Source organism: Erithacus rubecula (genome assembly GCF_903797595.1).
Source record: "Erithacus rubecula genome assembly, chromosome: 16".
NCBI lineage: Eukaryota > Metazoa > Chordata > Aves > Passeriformes > Muscicapidae > Erithacus > Erithacus rubecula.
Window position 1 is genome coordinate 10387257 of NC_136668.1, and position 18517 is coordinate 10405773.

Here is an 18517-nt window from a genome sequence, read left to right on the forward strand (position 1 = left end):
GTCTGCTTTGCTCCAGTACATCTTAATCCCTGCCCTTGCTCAAAAGGCAAGGGGATTCTGATATTTTCAAGTCTCCTGCACATAGCTCTCATCACCAGGACGACCAGCAATCCCATCTCACATCAGAATAAACACATTTCCCAACTGTCTCTGTTGCACCTTGCAGAGAATTGAGAAAGAGTGAAGGGCACGAGGGCCTCACCTCATTCCCAGGGAGCACAGAGCTGCATCCCCCCAGCCAAGACACCCCCAAGGCTCAGAGAACAAGCTCAATCACCCCCAAGCCTCTATGGGAGGGGAGGAGCCCCTTGGACACCCCAGTGCTGGGGGGTGCAGCAGGAGCAGCAGCTGTGCCCAGTGACCTGCAAAGAACCTGGCAGCTCTGGCTCCTCCAGGTGTACAGACAGAGAGCACAAACCAAGCAATGCTCCCCTCAGCAAAAAGAGGGGAACAGCCCTGCTGCCCCTCCTGCCCCTCCCAAAATCCTCAGAACAGGGAGAGGTGCTCCCCATATCCTTCCTGGCTCCTCAGCAGTGAGGCAAAGACCAGTTTTGGGGTTATTCCTGGGGTCAGAGAGGATGTGACTGAGGGAAGAATCTGCCAATAGAGGTTCCTTGTTTGGGTTTCACCCTTCCAGAGCTGCAGTGCCATGAACAACTCCCCTCAGGGAACTCAGCAAAGAAGAGTTTTTGTAGAATCGCAGAACAGGTTGGGTTGGAAGGGAGTTTAAAACTCATCTCACTCCAGCCATGGGCAGGGACACCTCCCACTGCCCAGGCTGCTCCAAGCCCCATCCAGCCTGGCCTTGGGCGCTGGCAGGGATCCAGGGGCAGCCACAGCTGCTCTGGGCACCTGTGCCAGCCCTGCCCACCCTCTCAGATGAGCTGTCACATCTCGAGTGACACAACTTCTGTGGGATACTGGGGAAAGCCAGGGAAAAAGCAGTTTGGATTTTCTCAGGCTGCTCAAAGAAAATACAAGAGAAAGAATTAATAATAAAGATTATGCAATGCACCTGCAGGGTGTGAGAGATGTGATATTTTGGTAAAAGCATGTTTACACAGAGTGTCACCTTCCTTGCACCAGTGAAATAATTTCTATTCTCAGTTCCATGATCTAGTCTATAAATTTTTTTTTTTCTTTAATAAAGGTCTTTTTGCTTCTCTTCTGCCTGAAGGAAGTATTGTTGCTCTATCCTTTTCACTGCTTTCCTAGCCTGGTAACAACAAACTTCAATGTGTGTGCTCCCTCTGCCTTCAATGCACAGATTTATACCCAGGAAAAAGGAAACATTTTTAGCTCTTGGTGACAAAGGCCAGTGTCCTCAGGGCATCAGTGCAAGGTTTGACATTGCCAGTTCTATAGGGTGGCTCTGCACAGGGGAGCTCCTGCCAGCAGTGAATTCACTCTGTACTCCAGAGGAGCTGGAATTCAGGGTAGTAATGGAATATAGACACACAGCAGCGGAACAGCTGTAAGGAACCTCCAACTACAGTAAGAAAAACTTCCAAGATGAGGTATTAACTAAGTTTAAAAGCAAAACTGTCACTGTTGAGGCAGACATGACATAAAACAGTTCAACAAACGGTTGAGTTCAGGCAACACAGAATTACCATCTTAAACCAAACCAGGATGAAGCCACCTAGTTACACCCACTCCCACCAGTGGAATCCCCTGGGATGAGCTCTCAGCACAGAGCCAGCAGTCAGGGCCAGTATGGTGCAAAGAGGAGTTGAAGCCCAGAATAAACCCCAGTGAAAGAGGGTGAGCATTTAGTTACCAAGGAGAAGGAATATGTTTGTCACTTGCTGGTTTTCACTGCATTTTGCTTTGCAACTTAACAAGCAATTAAATATAAATATTTATGAGGTTATATATGGGAAGGAATATATAGAGAGAGAGAGAGGGAGAAAGGGAGAGAGAGATGTACTTCTATAAAACTCCTGCTTCCTTATAAACACCCCCAAGGGGCTGGAGAGTGTTCCCAGGGAGGGGTCTGGAAATGTCCACTGACCTGGCAGGGTGGGAGAGATGGAGAAGGATGCTTCCAACTTCAGACTCCCTTGTTAATTCAGAAAGAAGTGCAGGTTTGGATTTTCTTTTCTTGCTAAATCCCAAGTCCCCACTTTAACAAAACCCAGTCTCCTCTCCTCTGCTGTTTTGTTGTTTTGTTTGTGTTTGTAAAAGCAGCCAAGCCTGGCTTTTATCAAAGGGCCTGAATGTGTCTTTGTGTCACTACAAGCAAAGGGCACCAAGCCAGGGGGGTGGCTGTGCTGCTGCTGCTGCAGACAGAGCAGACCTGTGTGTCTGATCACCTCCAGCACAGGGATGCTGCGAGGCAGCAATGCACTCTGACCTCACATCTGTGTGGAGAAAGAGTTTAAAGGCTGGGAACCTTGTCACTCTGAAAATGAAGCAGAGCTCCTTGAAGTCTGGCTTAATTCACATTAAAGCAACCCTCCAGTAGCTCAAATATAGTGCTTTTATCCTTGAAGTCAACTGGTCTGCAAAAGCTCCCAAGTGGAGTTGAACAGCTTGAAATTCTTGGGCAATTTAACTATATTTTTGGAATTTAAAACCCCCACTTTTATACAGTCCTGATCTTCAAAATGGATGGATTAAAAAAATAAAAAAAGAGAAAATGCAGCAGAAAAGAAGAGCATGTGCAACTTCTGGCTAGGTTTAGGGTATCACTGCCTACCCCCAGGATGTGTTTGCCAGAATGAGGGATGGGGCAGACCCACACACAGTGATCACCCCAGTAAGGAGGTGGACAAGCTGTGGTTTAGGATGCAAAGTTTAGGAGGAAAATGGAAATGAACACAAGGAGTCCCTGTACCCGTGGCACAGATGAGCAGCACTGCCCACACCAAAGCACCCAATCCTCCAGCAGCATGCTTGCCATCAAATCCACCTCCCATTAACAACCAGCAGCCTTCAGACAAGCTACCAGCAGCCAAAAAGTCAGGATTTCTTTCAAGCAATGGGAAGATACATTCCCAATTCCCTCTCCAGGCCCATTTTTGCCATCAGCCATGCCCTCGAGCCCCTCTGGGATGGCGTGTCAGGCTCTTGACAGGGCTTCTGCACAACACGGTTCAACATATTTAAATGTTTGCACAATAGGGCCCCAGAAGCATCATTATTTGGTAGTAGTTGCTGCCAAGACTTCCCAAAATATGAAGCAGATCGTATCAATACCAACTGTTCTCATCCTCCAGACAGATCTGCTGGGGAAAAAGAAAAAAAAAAAAAGAAAAAGAAAAATCTGCTTGACATCTCCTCCAAGTTCTTCAATGTCTCCGAGCAGTGAAGCAGCACAAACCTGCTGGATCCTCCTGCACCAAGTGCACTGTACAAACAGGGACAGCTCAGAAACAGCACAAAATGGGGAGAAAACCCAGACAAACTCGACCCAGAAAGTACATTTCCAGATGTAATGCACTGACAGATCTCATCTCTACCAGTATTTTTTTAGAAGTCTGACAACAAACACACAGATGGTCGGGAACGTCATCAAACCTATTTAAATTTTCTTTGTGAATATTTCTCTCTCCACCATGTCACCCTTGCTGGGAAGCCACTCAAGTGTCTGAGACAGGAGGGGTAAATTTTTTTATGTGGTGCACAGAATTTAATAGGCCCACTCAGGGGCACATGGCCTCTTTCTGTTGCTTTTACAGCCACACATCCACTGTGATCCACTGAAAGCCAGAAACAAAGGGAAAAACGTGGGATTTCTTATAATGCACAGGAAACATCACACATGGGCTGGAGCCAAGTCCACCAATGGAGTTGTCTTGATATAATGGTCCCAGGAAACTGAAGGGAACCTTCAGATGAACAAAGTTCCAAAGTCTGTGGCTCTTGCCATGGGGTTGCTCAAGTAGACTAAAAAATAATTTGTGTCACAATGCCAGCCTCAGGTAAAGACTGGCTTTTCTTGGACTTCATGTCTTGCCATGATTGCAATCATTGTGAAAAATGAAATCATTGAGGGCTGCCCCCATTCAGCAGAAGCCAAGTTCTTTTAATGTCTTCGATATGTAATTACATAAATAGACCAAATTTAAAAGCGAGCCAGTAACAGCTTCAGCTGCAAGCACCATAGCCCCACATCCCACCCCAACCAAGATTCTGTATGGCATACAAGATGATGGGAGGTATTTCATAAACACATCCCCAGTTCAAATCTGTAGGAAAAAAAAATTAATTCCTGTCACCAAATCAGCATTCAATGCAGTGATGGGCTCTCCAGAGCTCTCTCCTGTCAGTACTCTGGCTGCACTCAATTCCCCCAGCACATGCAGCTTTTTCTCCTTCTTGCCCCACATGGCCACATTTTAAAAAGCAAACAGCCCATGCTGGGGGGCAGGGGCACCTTGGGGATCTGTCATTCCTGCATTTCCAGCAGCTCTGCGCCTCACTCCTACACAAAGCCATGAGCTTGCTGCATCTGCCACAGGGATGAAACCCAAGAAGAACATTGTGCTGCACAGGCTGCCAAGGCTGGCTGTTCAGGGGCATCTTGGCACCAGTGCCTCTTCTGCCACATGATAAAACAGGCTGATGGTGACAACAAAGAACAGGTGCAGGCTTAATTAGGTCATTAACCACGTGAGTGCATCCTGTAAAGTGAATTAACCCAAGGGCTCATACCCACCAGTCCCTGCTGGGGTGGGAAGGCACAGCCTGCAGACAACATTGCTCCCTCTGGGTGGGATTACCCTGGGCTCATGCTGGGAAGTGATGAGAATTGCTGCCTCCTGAGTCCTATTTAGAAAAGCAGAAAGAAGTCCAGCCTCTTTACAGTCTAGTCCATCACGGTAGGACAGGTGCAATGCAAAAAGATCAGCATGAATCTGTCTCCTCATGCTGTTTCTTTCAGCGTGTCCCCACGAGGACCTGCCACTCACACTGGAGTACCTTGAGTTCATTTGGTGGTTCCTGCACATCCAGCTCCAGCCAGGCACACCAGGTGCATCCCTGCCACCCCAGCCCAAGGGACCCAGGGACACCACAAAAGCTGTGCTCTTTCCAGACTCCTCACAACCATGCATGGACAGACCTGTGGCCAAATTCTTCACTTTTGCTGCTTTTAAAATGGCTGTTCAGTGATTTTCTACAGCCTGACCTCATGACAAATGAGGTGCAGCAGTATCACATCACACAGTGTCAGAACTGCCTCTCCCTCAGCATAAGTGGGACAAAGCTGGTGGTGTCACAGCACCTTCCTGTGGAGCAAGGTCCCAGTGCTCTGTGTATCAGACTTGATAATTAATTTTACTGCTGATCTAGACAGCTACTGCAATAAAGGTAACAGACAAAAGTTCCTGATCTCACTCTATCTGAAATAACACCTGGAGTTTTGTATGATCACAGCTGGTATGATCAGTGTTTGGCTTGTGCGGGTTTGGGTGGTAATGGAAGGGTAAGTGATCCATGCCTGTGGCTGGTATTTGGATTCACACCCTGGTCTCTGTAATCCAGGCAAGCCACTGCTCAGTGAGCAAATGTTGCAATATTAATTACTTGGTTAAAATCCTGTTAGGACTCTCAGCTACAGCCAACTATGGGTATCACTCTCCAGTTCACCTTCCTCCCTCCCATGAAAATGTAGTGGTCAAAGCATGAGCAGATTTGCAATGCAAAGACACCACTGTTTAGGGGCTGGAGCTCAGAATATTTTCCTTTAAGAAAACTCTGTTTAACAAGAGCTGAAAGGGACTGTCTGACCAAGAAGTAAATAAAATAACGAAAAAAAACTACTGATAGATTTGTTCATGTTTTGATCCCAGCTGGCAACTTAGTACCATTCAGTCCTTAGCTGCTCCAGCCTTTATTGGAGTGTCATGAGTGGTGGAGTTATATTTGGATCCTTTAAAGGGCACTGCACCTACAGCCCCTGCAGCCTACAAGGTCAAACAAATGACCAGTCTTGGAGCAAGAAAACAGGAGCAAACAAACAGCACCAGGGAAGAGAAGTGTTTCTGGTCATGGCAATCAGGAGACACCAGTTTTATAGACAGTCTAGGATTTCTCAGGTGGGAAGCAAAGGGAAGAAGCTAGTGAGGCTGCTGGGGCTATTTGTCCAAACTTTGGGCTGGCACTCCCCAGAAGAGCCCAGAGGGAGGGTTAATTCATGATACTGTTGTGAATGACATGGCACCCACCCAGTGCAGCAAGAGCAGATTAAAAACTTTTATACAGCCCCTCTGCTGGAGTTTGGTTTTGGTTGCTGTCACCTACACACCCCCAGCCACAGGTGATGGTGCTTCCTGAGCAGAGTATTTGTGCAATGCAAGTCACGAAACATCAGTTTGGAGCTTCTGCTACCAGAGAAATGAGCTGGCTCTTGCTTCAGGAGTATATCAGTGGTAGCTCACTGTCCCAAAATAATTTCTGAGCTAAAACCTGCTTCTACCAACACTGTATGACTGAAAAATTCAACCTAAGGCCTGCTGGGTGAGACACATTCCCACTCTGTTACACCCAGGGTGGCCAGGAGATGACAGCACTGCTGACTCCATGAGGAGGGATGGAGGTACAGCAGGTACCATGCCAGCACTGTCTATTTTCAAAAATCAGCCCTGCACAGCCAAGTCACTGCTCACTTGGGTGACAATGATTCATCCTTTGAACAAGAAAGAGGAGGAAAACAATTGGAAACTAACAGGAACTTCCCAGGTGAGTCAGTCCATGAACACTGAACCAACCTGCACCAGAGACTCCTCTCTGGAAAGGCAGCACTGAAGGGGTTGGCAGCAAAAATATCTGTGCCTGGATAAAATACTTCATATGTCGAGACAAAGATAAAGTTACACAGAGCCTCTTGCAGAGGACATGGTCATCAGGTTTATTTTTGTAGTTTTCATTACACTCAAAATAACTTGGGCAGACTTAGAAAAAATAAATTTTCAAAGCCTTCTCCTATTGATGTCACCAGTTTTAATTATTTTTTGCTGAAGTGGTCTAAAGGCAAATGCTGCTGGGAGGGGCTGGTTCCTGGTGTACTGCTCCAGGCTTCTGTGTCCAAAAGCTGGGGCTGCACCAAGCAGCACCAGGAAAAATCCTGCCCCAGCCTCACTGTGAGCTGCATTTCCCTGCCCCAGTGGTTTTGAGGCCAGACTGCTCTTAGCTCGTGCTCTGCTCTGTCAGAGGCGCCGTCAGCTCTGGGAATAGCACTGATACTCTGCTATTTCCTGCCTCAGAAAGCCCTGACCACATCCAGCAGCTACAGCCACCTCGGCAGGACACTAAATGTCACTGCTGTCTGGCACAGCAGCTGCTCTGGTGTTGTTTGGATGGGTGTGGGTGGATGTGCCCTCCTCACATTCCCATAGGGGGAATTTGGTTTAAGAGCAGTCCCCAAATTCTCAGACTCAAACCTGCCCCTTGCTGTACACCTACACCTGGCTGCTGCCTCCTGCTCCCACCACCACGAGCTCCTCAGCAGTGTGGAGCAGTGCCAAAATTGTGAGCAGAGCCCCCCTGACACTCCTATGGCACACCTGGCTGCTGTCACCACTCCAGCAACCCCCTCAGGACACACAGCAACCCACAGGACCACCAGAAAGCCCTTCTCTCTCCAGGGGATTTTGGGCTCCTTTCCCTGTTGCTGGCTGGCACCCACATGGCTGGGAGGAGATGCCAAAGCAAGCAAGGCTCCCTCTCTTCCATTTATTTCCATTTACTGCAACCACTCAAGAAAACAACCCCCTGACATAAAGGCTTCCATCAACAAAGAATCCTGAACCAAAGATTTGAGGTGCTAAAGAAGAGATGGGGACCCACCACTCTTCCAGCACCTTCAGTGAGGTGATGGAGGGTGCCAGTGCCCATCCCAGGTAGCTCCTGGGAGAAGGAGCTGGCAGCTCCTGCACATGTGGTGTGCAGACACAGCTCCAGATGTCCTTGGGGCCTTCCACAAATATCCAAAAGGGACTGATCGCCAGGAAGGAGCTGATGGAAGGTAGCCAGCAGTCATTTCTATGCTCAAAGAGCATTTTTCCAAAAGTTGCTAAGGTCTGCAGATTGGATTTTTGAAAGAGTAAGATTTGAAAACACGTGAAACAGAAAGAAAGTGCTTGCATTTAAATGGCACCATTTGTCAAAAGTCCTTCCCAGCCAGTTGTTCTTTGTTATTTAGACAGTTTAACACTTGGCTTCTGGCTCATTTTTTTAAATCCTGGCACAGCCTTTTCTGTGCAGGAGAGAATTCTGATTGCATTTGTAAGTTTAGTACAAAAAAGAAAAATTCTGTTTATACTAATCCGTAATTCCAGTGTCCCAGTCTCCTGCAGGCAAAAGGCAGATGGAGAAAGCAAATCCTGCTGAAGTGCCTGGCAGGGTACAAAAAATCAAGGCAAAGGGGGTTTCAGAAGACATTTTAAAACTTGAAGATTTTGTAAAGCTCTTCGTCTCACTCTGTATCATAGAAATTACAGAAAAAAGTACTGAGTTCTCATGACATCAGTAGGCAGAAAAGGGTATCTTGAGGTGAGTGTAAGGAATACCTCAGAGGTTTAAGGTCAGTAGAAGCAAAGCAACTCAGAAAAGCAGAGATCACTGTTAATTTAAGAAAAAAGATTAATACTTGTTTATATTTTATATTTTTCTGTATCTATTGAACTACCCTGAAGGACTCAGAAATGTGGCACTACAAGCCCAGATCCTGAAGATGCAATAACAGAGCTGTTATCACGACAGAGCACAAAACAAAGAGCCAGAATTAGCAGAGCTTGGTGCATCCCATTTGGCCTCCTGGAAAACATCTGCCATTTGTCAGGACTACAAAGCCAGAAGAGCCCTCTCCCCCTTGATCTCCAGCAATTAGGGAAATTCTGTTGTGCTAATTACCTGGGGAGACAACACAGGGAGAAGGCAGATAGCAGTGACACTTGAGGGCAACATTTACACCACTAAAAATCAGGCAGATATTTCAAGTTACTGGAAATCACAAAAAGTGCCACACCAGCCTCCAGGACAAGCTGGAGAGCACGCTGATTCCTGGGTATAAAATTAAGGTAAATATTTTAGAAGTAATAATAATTTTAAGAAATTATTTCTATAAATAATCTAAGCAAGAGAGCCTCTGGAGCTGCTGAGTGTGCAGAGGTGGGGAGGGTCTGCAGTGCTCAGCTTGCCCCAGTACACATGGTTTGAATTGCTGAGAAATGGAGCAATCCGCCGTCCTACAGCAGCACTGCACTCCTGCTGCTGCCAAGCCATTATTGGGAAATATTTGTCACATATTAGCTGGAACATCAGATTACTACCCTGAACATTTAACGCTGTTTTGTAATATATCCATACGTTCAAAAGCATATGACACCGTCTCAGCATGAATTCGAGATGAAAACAGGGATGTGCATCATCCAGAGGCCAGGGAATTTGGAGTTAAGGCTCCAGGGGTACTGTTAAATAAAAAGGCACATGGGAACACAATGCTTACATAGAAATACACAGTGCAAGAGCAGCCAACAGAGCTGGAGCTTTTCACACCCTCAGTCCACAATTCAGAAAGGACCAGCTGCTGGGCAAGGCATGCTCTGTGGATTGGGGCTGGTTTAAGCCTTTTTCACTAGATTTAAGGAAACATTTGCTCTCAGGCTCTAGCATGGTGCATCCAGCACCTTGAGATCTCGAGGGACCTGTTCTCACAGAGCTTGAAGACTTTTGGCATGGCAACCGCCTTTAACAAGAGCCTTTTACACCTGAGGTTTCAAAAGACTGTTAAAATTACAAGGTGGGAAAATAAAAAATAATCCTTCAAAAATGTGTATAGGAGCAGGCAGTCAGAGTCCATACAACTGATAAATTATTTACCAGTGTGAAGTTTTAGTCTTGCCTTCCACCCACCTCCCAGTGCTCATCAGCTGAAGGCTGTCCCAAATGCCAGATACGCCAATGTTCCTGCACCTGCTGCATTTCATCCTGCAGCAGGGCTTTGTGAGGCTGCCACCACAGAAAGAGGCTGAACATAAGGGGGCAAGGGGCCTCTCTGCAAAGTATTACAGGCCTGGCTTAGGGAATGACAATAACAGGAGTATTAAGCTGCTGTGTCCCTGTGAGACAACATATGGGGACAGCCTGTCCTCATCCAGTGCTGCCGCCCCGTCCCAAAGGCTGAGGGGGCTCAAAGGCCATGCTCGTCCCCAAAGCAGGGTCACCAGCCTGTCACAGCCTTCCCCAGCCTGACCCTCACTCAGCCCAGCTGCCTCAAGGATGCTCTGCTCTCCCTCAGCCACAAGAATGCCCAAACCACAAAGGACTCAAAGTGACACAGCGTTGTTGTCATCCTCCCCCGCATCGCCTTGGTTGAATGAATAAAGCAAAACAAGTCAACTCAAAGCAGCGCACAGATGCTCAGGGCAACTGCAGAGGCAACTTTTTGCAGCATGCTCAGCATTAGAGGCAGCGAAGTTATTTTTTAAGCTTTTTAAAATATATCCTTTTAATTGTCTTTTCTCCCAAATCGTTATTACTTCCAAGGTCAGGCTGTATAGGGCTCCGGGAAACCTGATGCAGCTGGAGACATCCCTTTTTACCGCAGGGCAGATGAACTAGATGGTTTTGAAAGAGTGGTTCTATGATTTCTTTTGACGATGGCGATGTCTCCGTGGCCCTGGCGAAACAGCCGGGCCCCCTCTGCCGGCCACGGCCCCTCGTGGCCGCAAAAAGCCCCGAGGCTCCCGCAAGAGAAGCCACCCCGTCCCTACAGCCAAACAGGGGACATCCCGCGGAGCCCCAAGCACAGAATGGGGCAGTCCGGGGGTTTTCTGGGAGGGAAGGGTGTTTGTCTTTTGTTTTACAAGCAGTGATTCAGCACTTCGCTGTAGTCAGAATAACTCGACCTTCATTTAACTTGTGAGCGGATCGTTGTCATCCTGTTCCAAACTGCTTTGGAAGTGTAGCAAGTCGATTGTATCAAAACAGTGCCCTAAAACAGCCCCCACCTCCTCAAATCCAAACAAGCCCCAAATTGACTCACTTTTGGAAAAATCAGGGTTTGTTTAAAGCGAGCCCAGCTGGCAGGGCCAGCTCTGAGCGTGTGTTTGCTCCTGCCAGTGCCACGGGTGGGTCCGTGGGGCAGCCGATCCTTGCTCCCGAAGCAGCACCGAGGGAGGGATCACACCTGCATGGAGCATCCTCATCCTCATCTCTCCCTTAAATCCAGCTTGCTTTCAATCCAGTCGTAATAAGGAATTCTTAAGCTTAGCAGGGTTGTTGGCAGAGGAAAGCCCCCCCAGCCTAGGTGTTCAGGATACCCACCAGCTGCCCATGGGAAGCAGGAGCGGGGCTGGCAGCATCTCCACATCCTCTCCACAAGGAAATTTTCCTTTCACCGGGGCTGCTTTTGCAGTGCAAAGACAAACTGAAGATTAGCTGGCATAGCTCAGCAGCAGATGCCAGTGAGGGCCACAAGCTCTCAGATATTTCCAGACCAAACTCTTTAACTGCAGAGCAGAAGGCAATTCAGCCTTTTTCAGGAGAAAGGGGAGAAAATGAAACACAGATGAAGATGTGTTTGATTTGGTCAGAAACAGCCAAAAGGCTTCAGGACAGTCCAGCAGCACATCCTTACCTCAGCTCCCTGCAGAGGTGGCCAGGAGCAGCCACCGATGGACATTTCCTACCCACCAGGAAATCACTTCTCCTTCCCTCGGCTCACAACTTACTTTGACATTCGTTACTAATTACTGTAATGAGCATTTCAGCAGCACGTGGGAAAACCTTCCCCTTCCTCTCTTCCCCCCATCTCCCAAACACAGCAAAGAGCAACCCAGTGACCCAGAACAGAATTGGGACTTTCCTGGACAAAAGAAGCGTCTTCAATCCCAATTGCTTTCCCTGAAGCAAAGGAAAAGCCTCTTGACCACTTCAGCACACCAGCAGTACCCTGTTTGCCTAGGCTAGAGAAAGATGCAGCCCCACAGTCCCCTGAGGCTGGTGGACTTGTTGGGTCTGTGCATTGTAAGAGAGAAATGTGATTTGACCACCTTGCAAAGAGCTGAAAATAAGCAGGATTTGTTTCTCAGGTGATGGTTTTTGTTACCAGGCAGTGAGGCACACAGGGAGCCTTCCACCAGGAAAGGGAGCAAGTATGTTTAAGAGCATCATTAGTGAAGTGGTTCTGAGATTAAACATAATCTTATGGGGGGGAAATCCCATTTTTCTTTTTTTTGTCCTGTGAGTATGGACTAACACTGTGTGTTTTGGTAGGATTCTACCCAGGGTGACAGGAAAAATTGACCCTGCCCCTTTGTCTATTCTGCCATCCCCATGTAGCATTTACTGTTTGTTTATTTTCTTTGAAACTAGAATGGAACTCTTTGCTGCTTGGAAGTCTTTATAACATGCCTGTGAATTCTCTCACATCAAAGCCCTGCACATCTTTCACCCATCTTTCGTTACTTTTGTGAAAACAAAAAAAGAAAAGAAAGGCTCCAAGTGCCCCAGCTCAAAGCCACTCAACCCTTCAGTGTGACAGCAGAGCACTTCGCAGAACTTTTCTATAAATGAGGTTCCCTTATAAACTAATCTAAGCTGTTTGTTGTTTCCAAGGAGCATGCACTTCCCCAGCAGAACAGGAAGTTTTGACAGTTTTAGAAGTTCATTAAACTCTGTTAGGAAATTTAAACAATCGGTGACTGCTTTCCTACAGCAAAAAAAGTCACTGCCCTCCAAAAAGGCAGAAAGGCTGCAGCTTTTAATTATCACACTTACATTAAGCCCCAGTGATTTTGTTACTACTTCTAAATTGTTTTGGCCCAACACCCAGGCCTCACAACCCAGTCAAGCTCTTCACTCTTTTATTCTTATAGCCAAACATCGCTTTTGTCCAAACCTCAAACTCCTTGATCTGTAAACAGTCCAAAGCAAGGCACTGGGAGACTTTAACAGTCTCAAGCACTTCAGCTTGGTAAAGACACATTTTCCTCCCTAGAAAGGAGCGTAGGGAGCAGGAGGAGCTCAGGGTAGTGCAGTGTGGCTGTGCTGGTGCCCTGCACTCACCTGGGGGGCACACGCAGTCCGCCGGGGCCTCTCGCGCCGTGCGCAGCTTCACCAGCCCTTCGCCCAGCTTCTGTGTGGGGGAATGAAAACAGCTCGTTAGAGTGCATTATACCTAAACACAGACTGTGTATGCATGTCGACATCCAAACCATCCTGATTCCTTCCAGGGAGGGGTAGTGGTTTCACCCTGTGCTGTTCAGCCTCCTTGGATAATGCCCCATGCTACGGTAGCACATAAATATTAAACATTTCTGAGCAATGGCAGCTACAGCCCTCACATGGAGCAGGCAGGCACTCCTCCTGCACATCCCCAAGTCCCTTGAGCAAAGCTCCATTGGCAGGATTCATCCTGAGCTCCTTCACAAGTCCCATGTTTAGACGTGACCTGATTTGGTTAATTTTGTACTTAAATTTCATGCTCTGTGGAGTATTAGAGGTCTCTAGCAGAAGGATGAGGTGGAGACTGCACTGTAGACCCTCAGGCCAACCCAAAGCCCAGTGTTTCCATGCCCAAAGTGAAAAACTCGTCAATGGGACAACTAGAACACATAAAAATTCACAAATCTAGAGCAGTGTCTACGTGGCATATTGCAGGCAGATGTGTGCAGGCTCTGCCTGCTCCCTAAGCCAACGAGACTGTTCGTGCCTGCACTCAGCCCACTGCCAAGCCCAAGTTAATGATCCTGATGACAGGTACATTACATTAGCTCAGGCATACTCCCTGCCCAGCAAGGGTGGGAACAGCTCATCTTCACCCACAATCTTCACTCTCTCAGTCCTCCAGGAATGCCCTGTCCTAACTAAAGTACTTGCCAAAAGACAAGCCAATAATCTGATAACTGGTGTCTCTACATTTCAAAGAGAGAAAATTCAAATTGCTTATTCAGTTTAGGGTGTTAAGACTTGACATTGTACAAGTGATGACCCAGTCCCTTTTCAAATATTTGAACACCGTGGACTATTCAGGAATTAAGTTACCTGTGAATTACGTTATTTTCTTTTTTTTTTTTATGAGGAATAAATAGTTTTATTTGCTGTTGAAATCCTATGCTCCCTCTATCTGCTTGGATGTGACGCTATGAGGTCCTGAAACTATCAACACTGTTTCAAAGTACCTGACAGAGAAGTTGTCCTAAGGGAAGTATAAATACCAGAACGATCCAGCTGCCTTCTGCAAAACATACACTTTCCTTGAGAAAATGTGGCAAAAATCATCTAAGGAGATTTTTCTGACAGCCACCTGCAGTCTAAATGTTACAGAGTTGCTCAAGTTCTATCTGTTTACTCTGAAAGTAATTTGGATGATGAAGATGCTCGAGGAAATGAAAACAAGCTCTCCCACATTTTTAGTTCAGCAGGCATCACTGGGAACAGCAGAGATCTGAATCCTGGAGCGAGTCCTCTGTTCTCCCATTGAATTGTTCTTGTCATGAAACTGATTAATCTGGACACTGCAGACAATAAATGCTTTGTGAACAAAACGGTCCAGCTTTGTTTACAACAACTGGATGTTTCTATAATCCTCCTGTTAATATTTTCCCTCCAGTGTGAAAACTGCACACTTGGAGTCGGTGCTTTTGACACAGAGCAAGTGGAGATGCTGCCACGTCTGGACCGTGCTGTTGGCAGCGTTTCAGAGGGCATCAAAGCAGGAGCCTGCAGCATGTCCCACTAATGGGACAAGCCAAGGGAAGGGCAAGGTCCTGCCACAGTCCAATCAGCAATTTCGTCAGAGTTACACGGATGCCTGTCCCAGAGCCAGAAACTAAATCCTAGTTGTCCAAATTGGCTTTCATTACCTTAACTACACACTTATCCTTCCTTTATTATTTCCTATCCTCTTTTACCTGCCAAACATTTAAACAGCACCAAAAGGAACAGAGCCAGTGTGCTGGTGTTGTATTTACTGCTCTCCATACACAGCTCTGCCATAAATTATGCCAGCAAACCCCTCGAATGGTACATGCAGTAAAGCTTTTGGGTCGTGGCAGAGAACAAAGGATGCTGGGTCATGCACAGAGTGTATGGAGCTTTGGTTTCACTTCTGAAATATTGTGGTAAACTTCAAAGGAGGACCAACACAGAATTCAACAAAAAAACTGACCCCAGGCATCAGTTGATGTTCATGACGATGGAAATACTCTCTCGCTCTCCAGAAACTCTCAAGCACAGAAAGGGCAGGAGTTGCTTGACAGGCGAGCAGTCTTATGTAAGAGAGTTTGGGCAAGAAAACTTTCTGAAACTTTACCGTAGTGAGGTTCATTTTAAATGGCCATTAATGGATAGTGCAATTACTGCTATGGACTCCTCAAATTTGTTGCTTGATTCAAAATTTGCTTTAGTATTGACAAAATTTCGGTCATACTAAATGTTTCAACAAGCTCACTCTTCCATTAGAAACCCAATTATGTGGTTTTGCTTTATTTTCCCCTGTACAAACTCCATCTGAGCATTCCCAGTACAAAACAAGCTTTCCACACTTAACTAAATCTCAGCAAGAGGTTGCACATGATCTTAGGCAGTGCCACAGAAACCATTCCCATTGCTAAGCACATTTATTGGAGTAATTGGAACAGAACCTCTGCCACAACCGGCAGGCTAATTCTGACTGGAGAAAAGACCTTAACTAGAGGCTGTGATTATGCCTCACAGGCACCCCCCCCCCCGGTCTGGTATTCAGGGTTTTCACAAAAATATCTGAACATTTCACTTTTATCGAGGCACGTCAATGCAACCAAGTTTCCAGGCAAAAGGACATGCTGTGGTGGTGCTAGCAATACCTCGTCCTAGCTCTAACAGCAACACACAGCATGAGGAATTGTCCCCAGCACTGCCTCCACCCCTGCTCAAAGCCCCCGAGCTTTAACAGAGCTCCACATACAAATACATTTTTGCATGATTTAGGCTTTATGGCTGTCACGAATTTAATGCATGTTTTGCAACCCAGTCAGGTCATTAATAAAATCCCAGTGTAAAATCTTCCCCAGATGTCAGGACTGATCACTCAGGGGTGCCCTTCAGCAGCCCTACAAGCCGTGTTGAATCTTGCTGAACTTTATTAACTACTGTTTATACAAATCCAGCAAACCAACTGTGGGATCTTCAAGCATTTCCTGAGTGATGGAGCCCTTCACGTCCCCCTTGCCTGTAAAAAGCCCCAAACCTAAACACCAGAATCGGGAAAAAGATAACCCTGGGATAAAGTGCAACTTCTCCCAGAGATTTGGTTTAGCACCGAGAAGGGCATCAGTGCGGATAATAGCTCTCCAAGTAGGGGAAATTGCTCAGCACAGAAACATTTATTGAATAATTTCAGAAAACCCCAGGACTGAAAGTGAAGTAACTAGTGACGGGTCTCCTCTGCCTGCCATAAATCAGTTCTGCACTGCCAGACCACAATACTCTGTGACAGACAGCCCAGATAGCGGGGATCATGCTCATAATTTCTAACGAGGAAATTATGGTCCATTAAATCCCAAAATAAATAATTAAAGTGCTCGAATTACCTGTGTCAATGAATAGAATAAGGGGGAAAGTCGCATGTTCTCTAACCTTCGACTGCCGGCCCTTCACCTGGGGCATTTTCTCTTCTAAACAAGGTGGGCTCTGCCACGCCTCGCCCTACGCCCGATCCATAGAAACGGCAGCAAAAAGGGGAAAGTTTGGTAAAAGCGAGGAAGTTTTTTCCAGAGGGGAGGAGAAGCCGGTGACACACGGAGCGAACCCCGCGGCGGAGCGGGGCCGGAGCGCCTTCCCCGGGGCTGCGCTGCCCGCGCCGCCCCTCACTCACCTCGCGGAACAGCTGCTCCACGCGGGGCTGCAGCGCGTCCAGCAGCGGCCCGTGGCCGGCGGCGCCCCGCTCCTCCAGCGCGGCCAGCCGGCCCTGCAGCTCGGCCGTCTTGGCGCCCAGCAGCAGGCACACGGCCACGGCGGTGAGCGAGAGCAGCAGGCACAGCGCGGAGGTGGCGGTGCCCGCCGCGCCCGCGGCGCCGCTGCCGCTGCCCGCGCTCATCTCGCCGCTGCGCGGGGTCCCGCTCGGCTGCCGCCCGCCTCCCGCCGCCGGCGCATCCAGCGCCGCCCCGTGCGCGCCGCGGGCGTGGGGCCGGAGCTGCGGAGCGGCCGCTCTCCTGCGCTCGCCCCGCCAGCCCGGGTCTTAAACGGAGGAAGCGGGGGGTGGCGGCTCCCCCGCCGCCTCCCCCCGTGCTGGGGAAGGGGGGATGCTCCGAGCGCGGCCCGCCGCCCCCCATGGGGGATTACGCGGAGCAGATCCCACCCCCGCTGCCCGGCCCCCCGCGGGGAGCGCTCCCCCCCGGCCCCGTCCCCATCCCCGCCCGCCCGCGGACCCGCTCCCCTTGGGTCCCGGCCGCGCTGCGCAGGCGGGGCGCTGCGAGAGCCGCTCCGGAGCGCGGGGTGCCGGCCCCGCTCCGGTGCCGGGAGCGGCGCTGCCCGCGGCGGGGGCGGCGGGCGCGGGCCGGGCGCCCTCCAGCGGGCTCCCCCCGCCGGGAGAGAGGCGGCTGCGCCCGGCCCCGGCTCCCCCGGAGCGTGCGACCTGCGAGAGGTGTCCCCCGACCGGGAGCTTCGGACCTTCGGCCCTGCAGCTCGCCTGCACCGCCATCTGTTTTAGAGACTCTTCCTGGAACCCCGCCAGGCACTGTAACTCACTGTCATCTCAGTGGAGTGCTCTATCCAGTTCCGTGAGCCTTTGAACGACAGAAAACTGCTCACAGATAAGAACCGAGCATCCACATATTCTATTGTAACTTTTCTTTGGTGTTACACAGAGCATCACAACTCTTAACTTACCTATAAAACATCCTCCTCAAACTTAATGCTTGTCTAGATTATAAGCACATGGTATACAAATTCCAGGGTACCCTTTGCCCCTTGGACACAGACACTTGCCCTTCAAGGAGTAATTCTTACTTAAAATAGATGACTGAAGTCTAAGACAGGGTTAGGAAATGCTACAATGTCAGTAACATTACCAATGTCAGATTCCAATTAAGTTTGTTAATAAAACACACGCGCACAGGGATAGACACAGGCTTCTTGTAGCTATTTCCAAAGCAGTTAAATCAGGCAAATCCATAGCATTTGCTGACAACCAGTTCCTGCTTTCTTACACATCCTAAAGATCAAAAAAACCTCTCCAGATTTGTGAGACCTTCCTTCTTACCTCCTTTCCCCCTTTCCTTTGTACAAGCATGGCAAGGTTTCTGTTACACGCTCGGTGAGAGCAGCAGGACACACAGTGCCAGCATTTTGGTAGAGATTTGTGGGTGCAAAGCATCTTGGCCTGTGTGACCTGAGCCCTGCAGGCAGCCCTGATATCCAGACACTGAATGAACAGGCAGGACTGATCACTCCTGCAGAAGGTGAGTTCCTGCCCCAGAAATTCAAAACCCTTTCCCATTCAGTTTAGCCCTGAGCTCAACTTTCCCTCACGTGGATCAGCTTCTGGAGCCCTAGATCTCATACTCCTTGCACTTCAGTGATGAAG

General features: G+C 48.4%; 1 protein-coding gene across 1 annotated transcript in view; it reads right to left on the reverse strand.

Moving 5' to 3' along the window:
• Positions 1-17161, reverse strand: part of COL23A1 (collagen type XXIII alpha 1 chain) — a 169683-nt gene extending 152522 nt beyond the window's left edge. Inside the window, exons 1-2 of the mRNA XM_079320229.1 lie at positions 16808-17161; positions 13018-13087 (exon numbers count right to left, since the gene is read on the reverse strand). Coding sequence (XP_079176355.1) covers positions 13018-13087; positions 16808-17029 — 292 coding nt within the window. The 5' untranslated portion in view covers positions 17030-17161. The remainder of the gene's footprint in view (positions 1-13017; positions 13088-16807) is intronic.
• Between the last annotated feature and the right edge of the window lie 1356 nt (positions 17162-18517).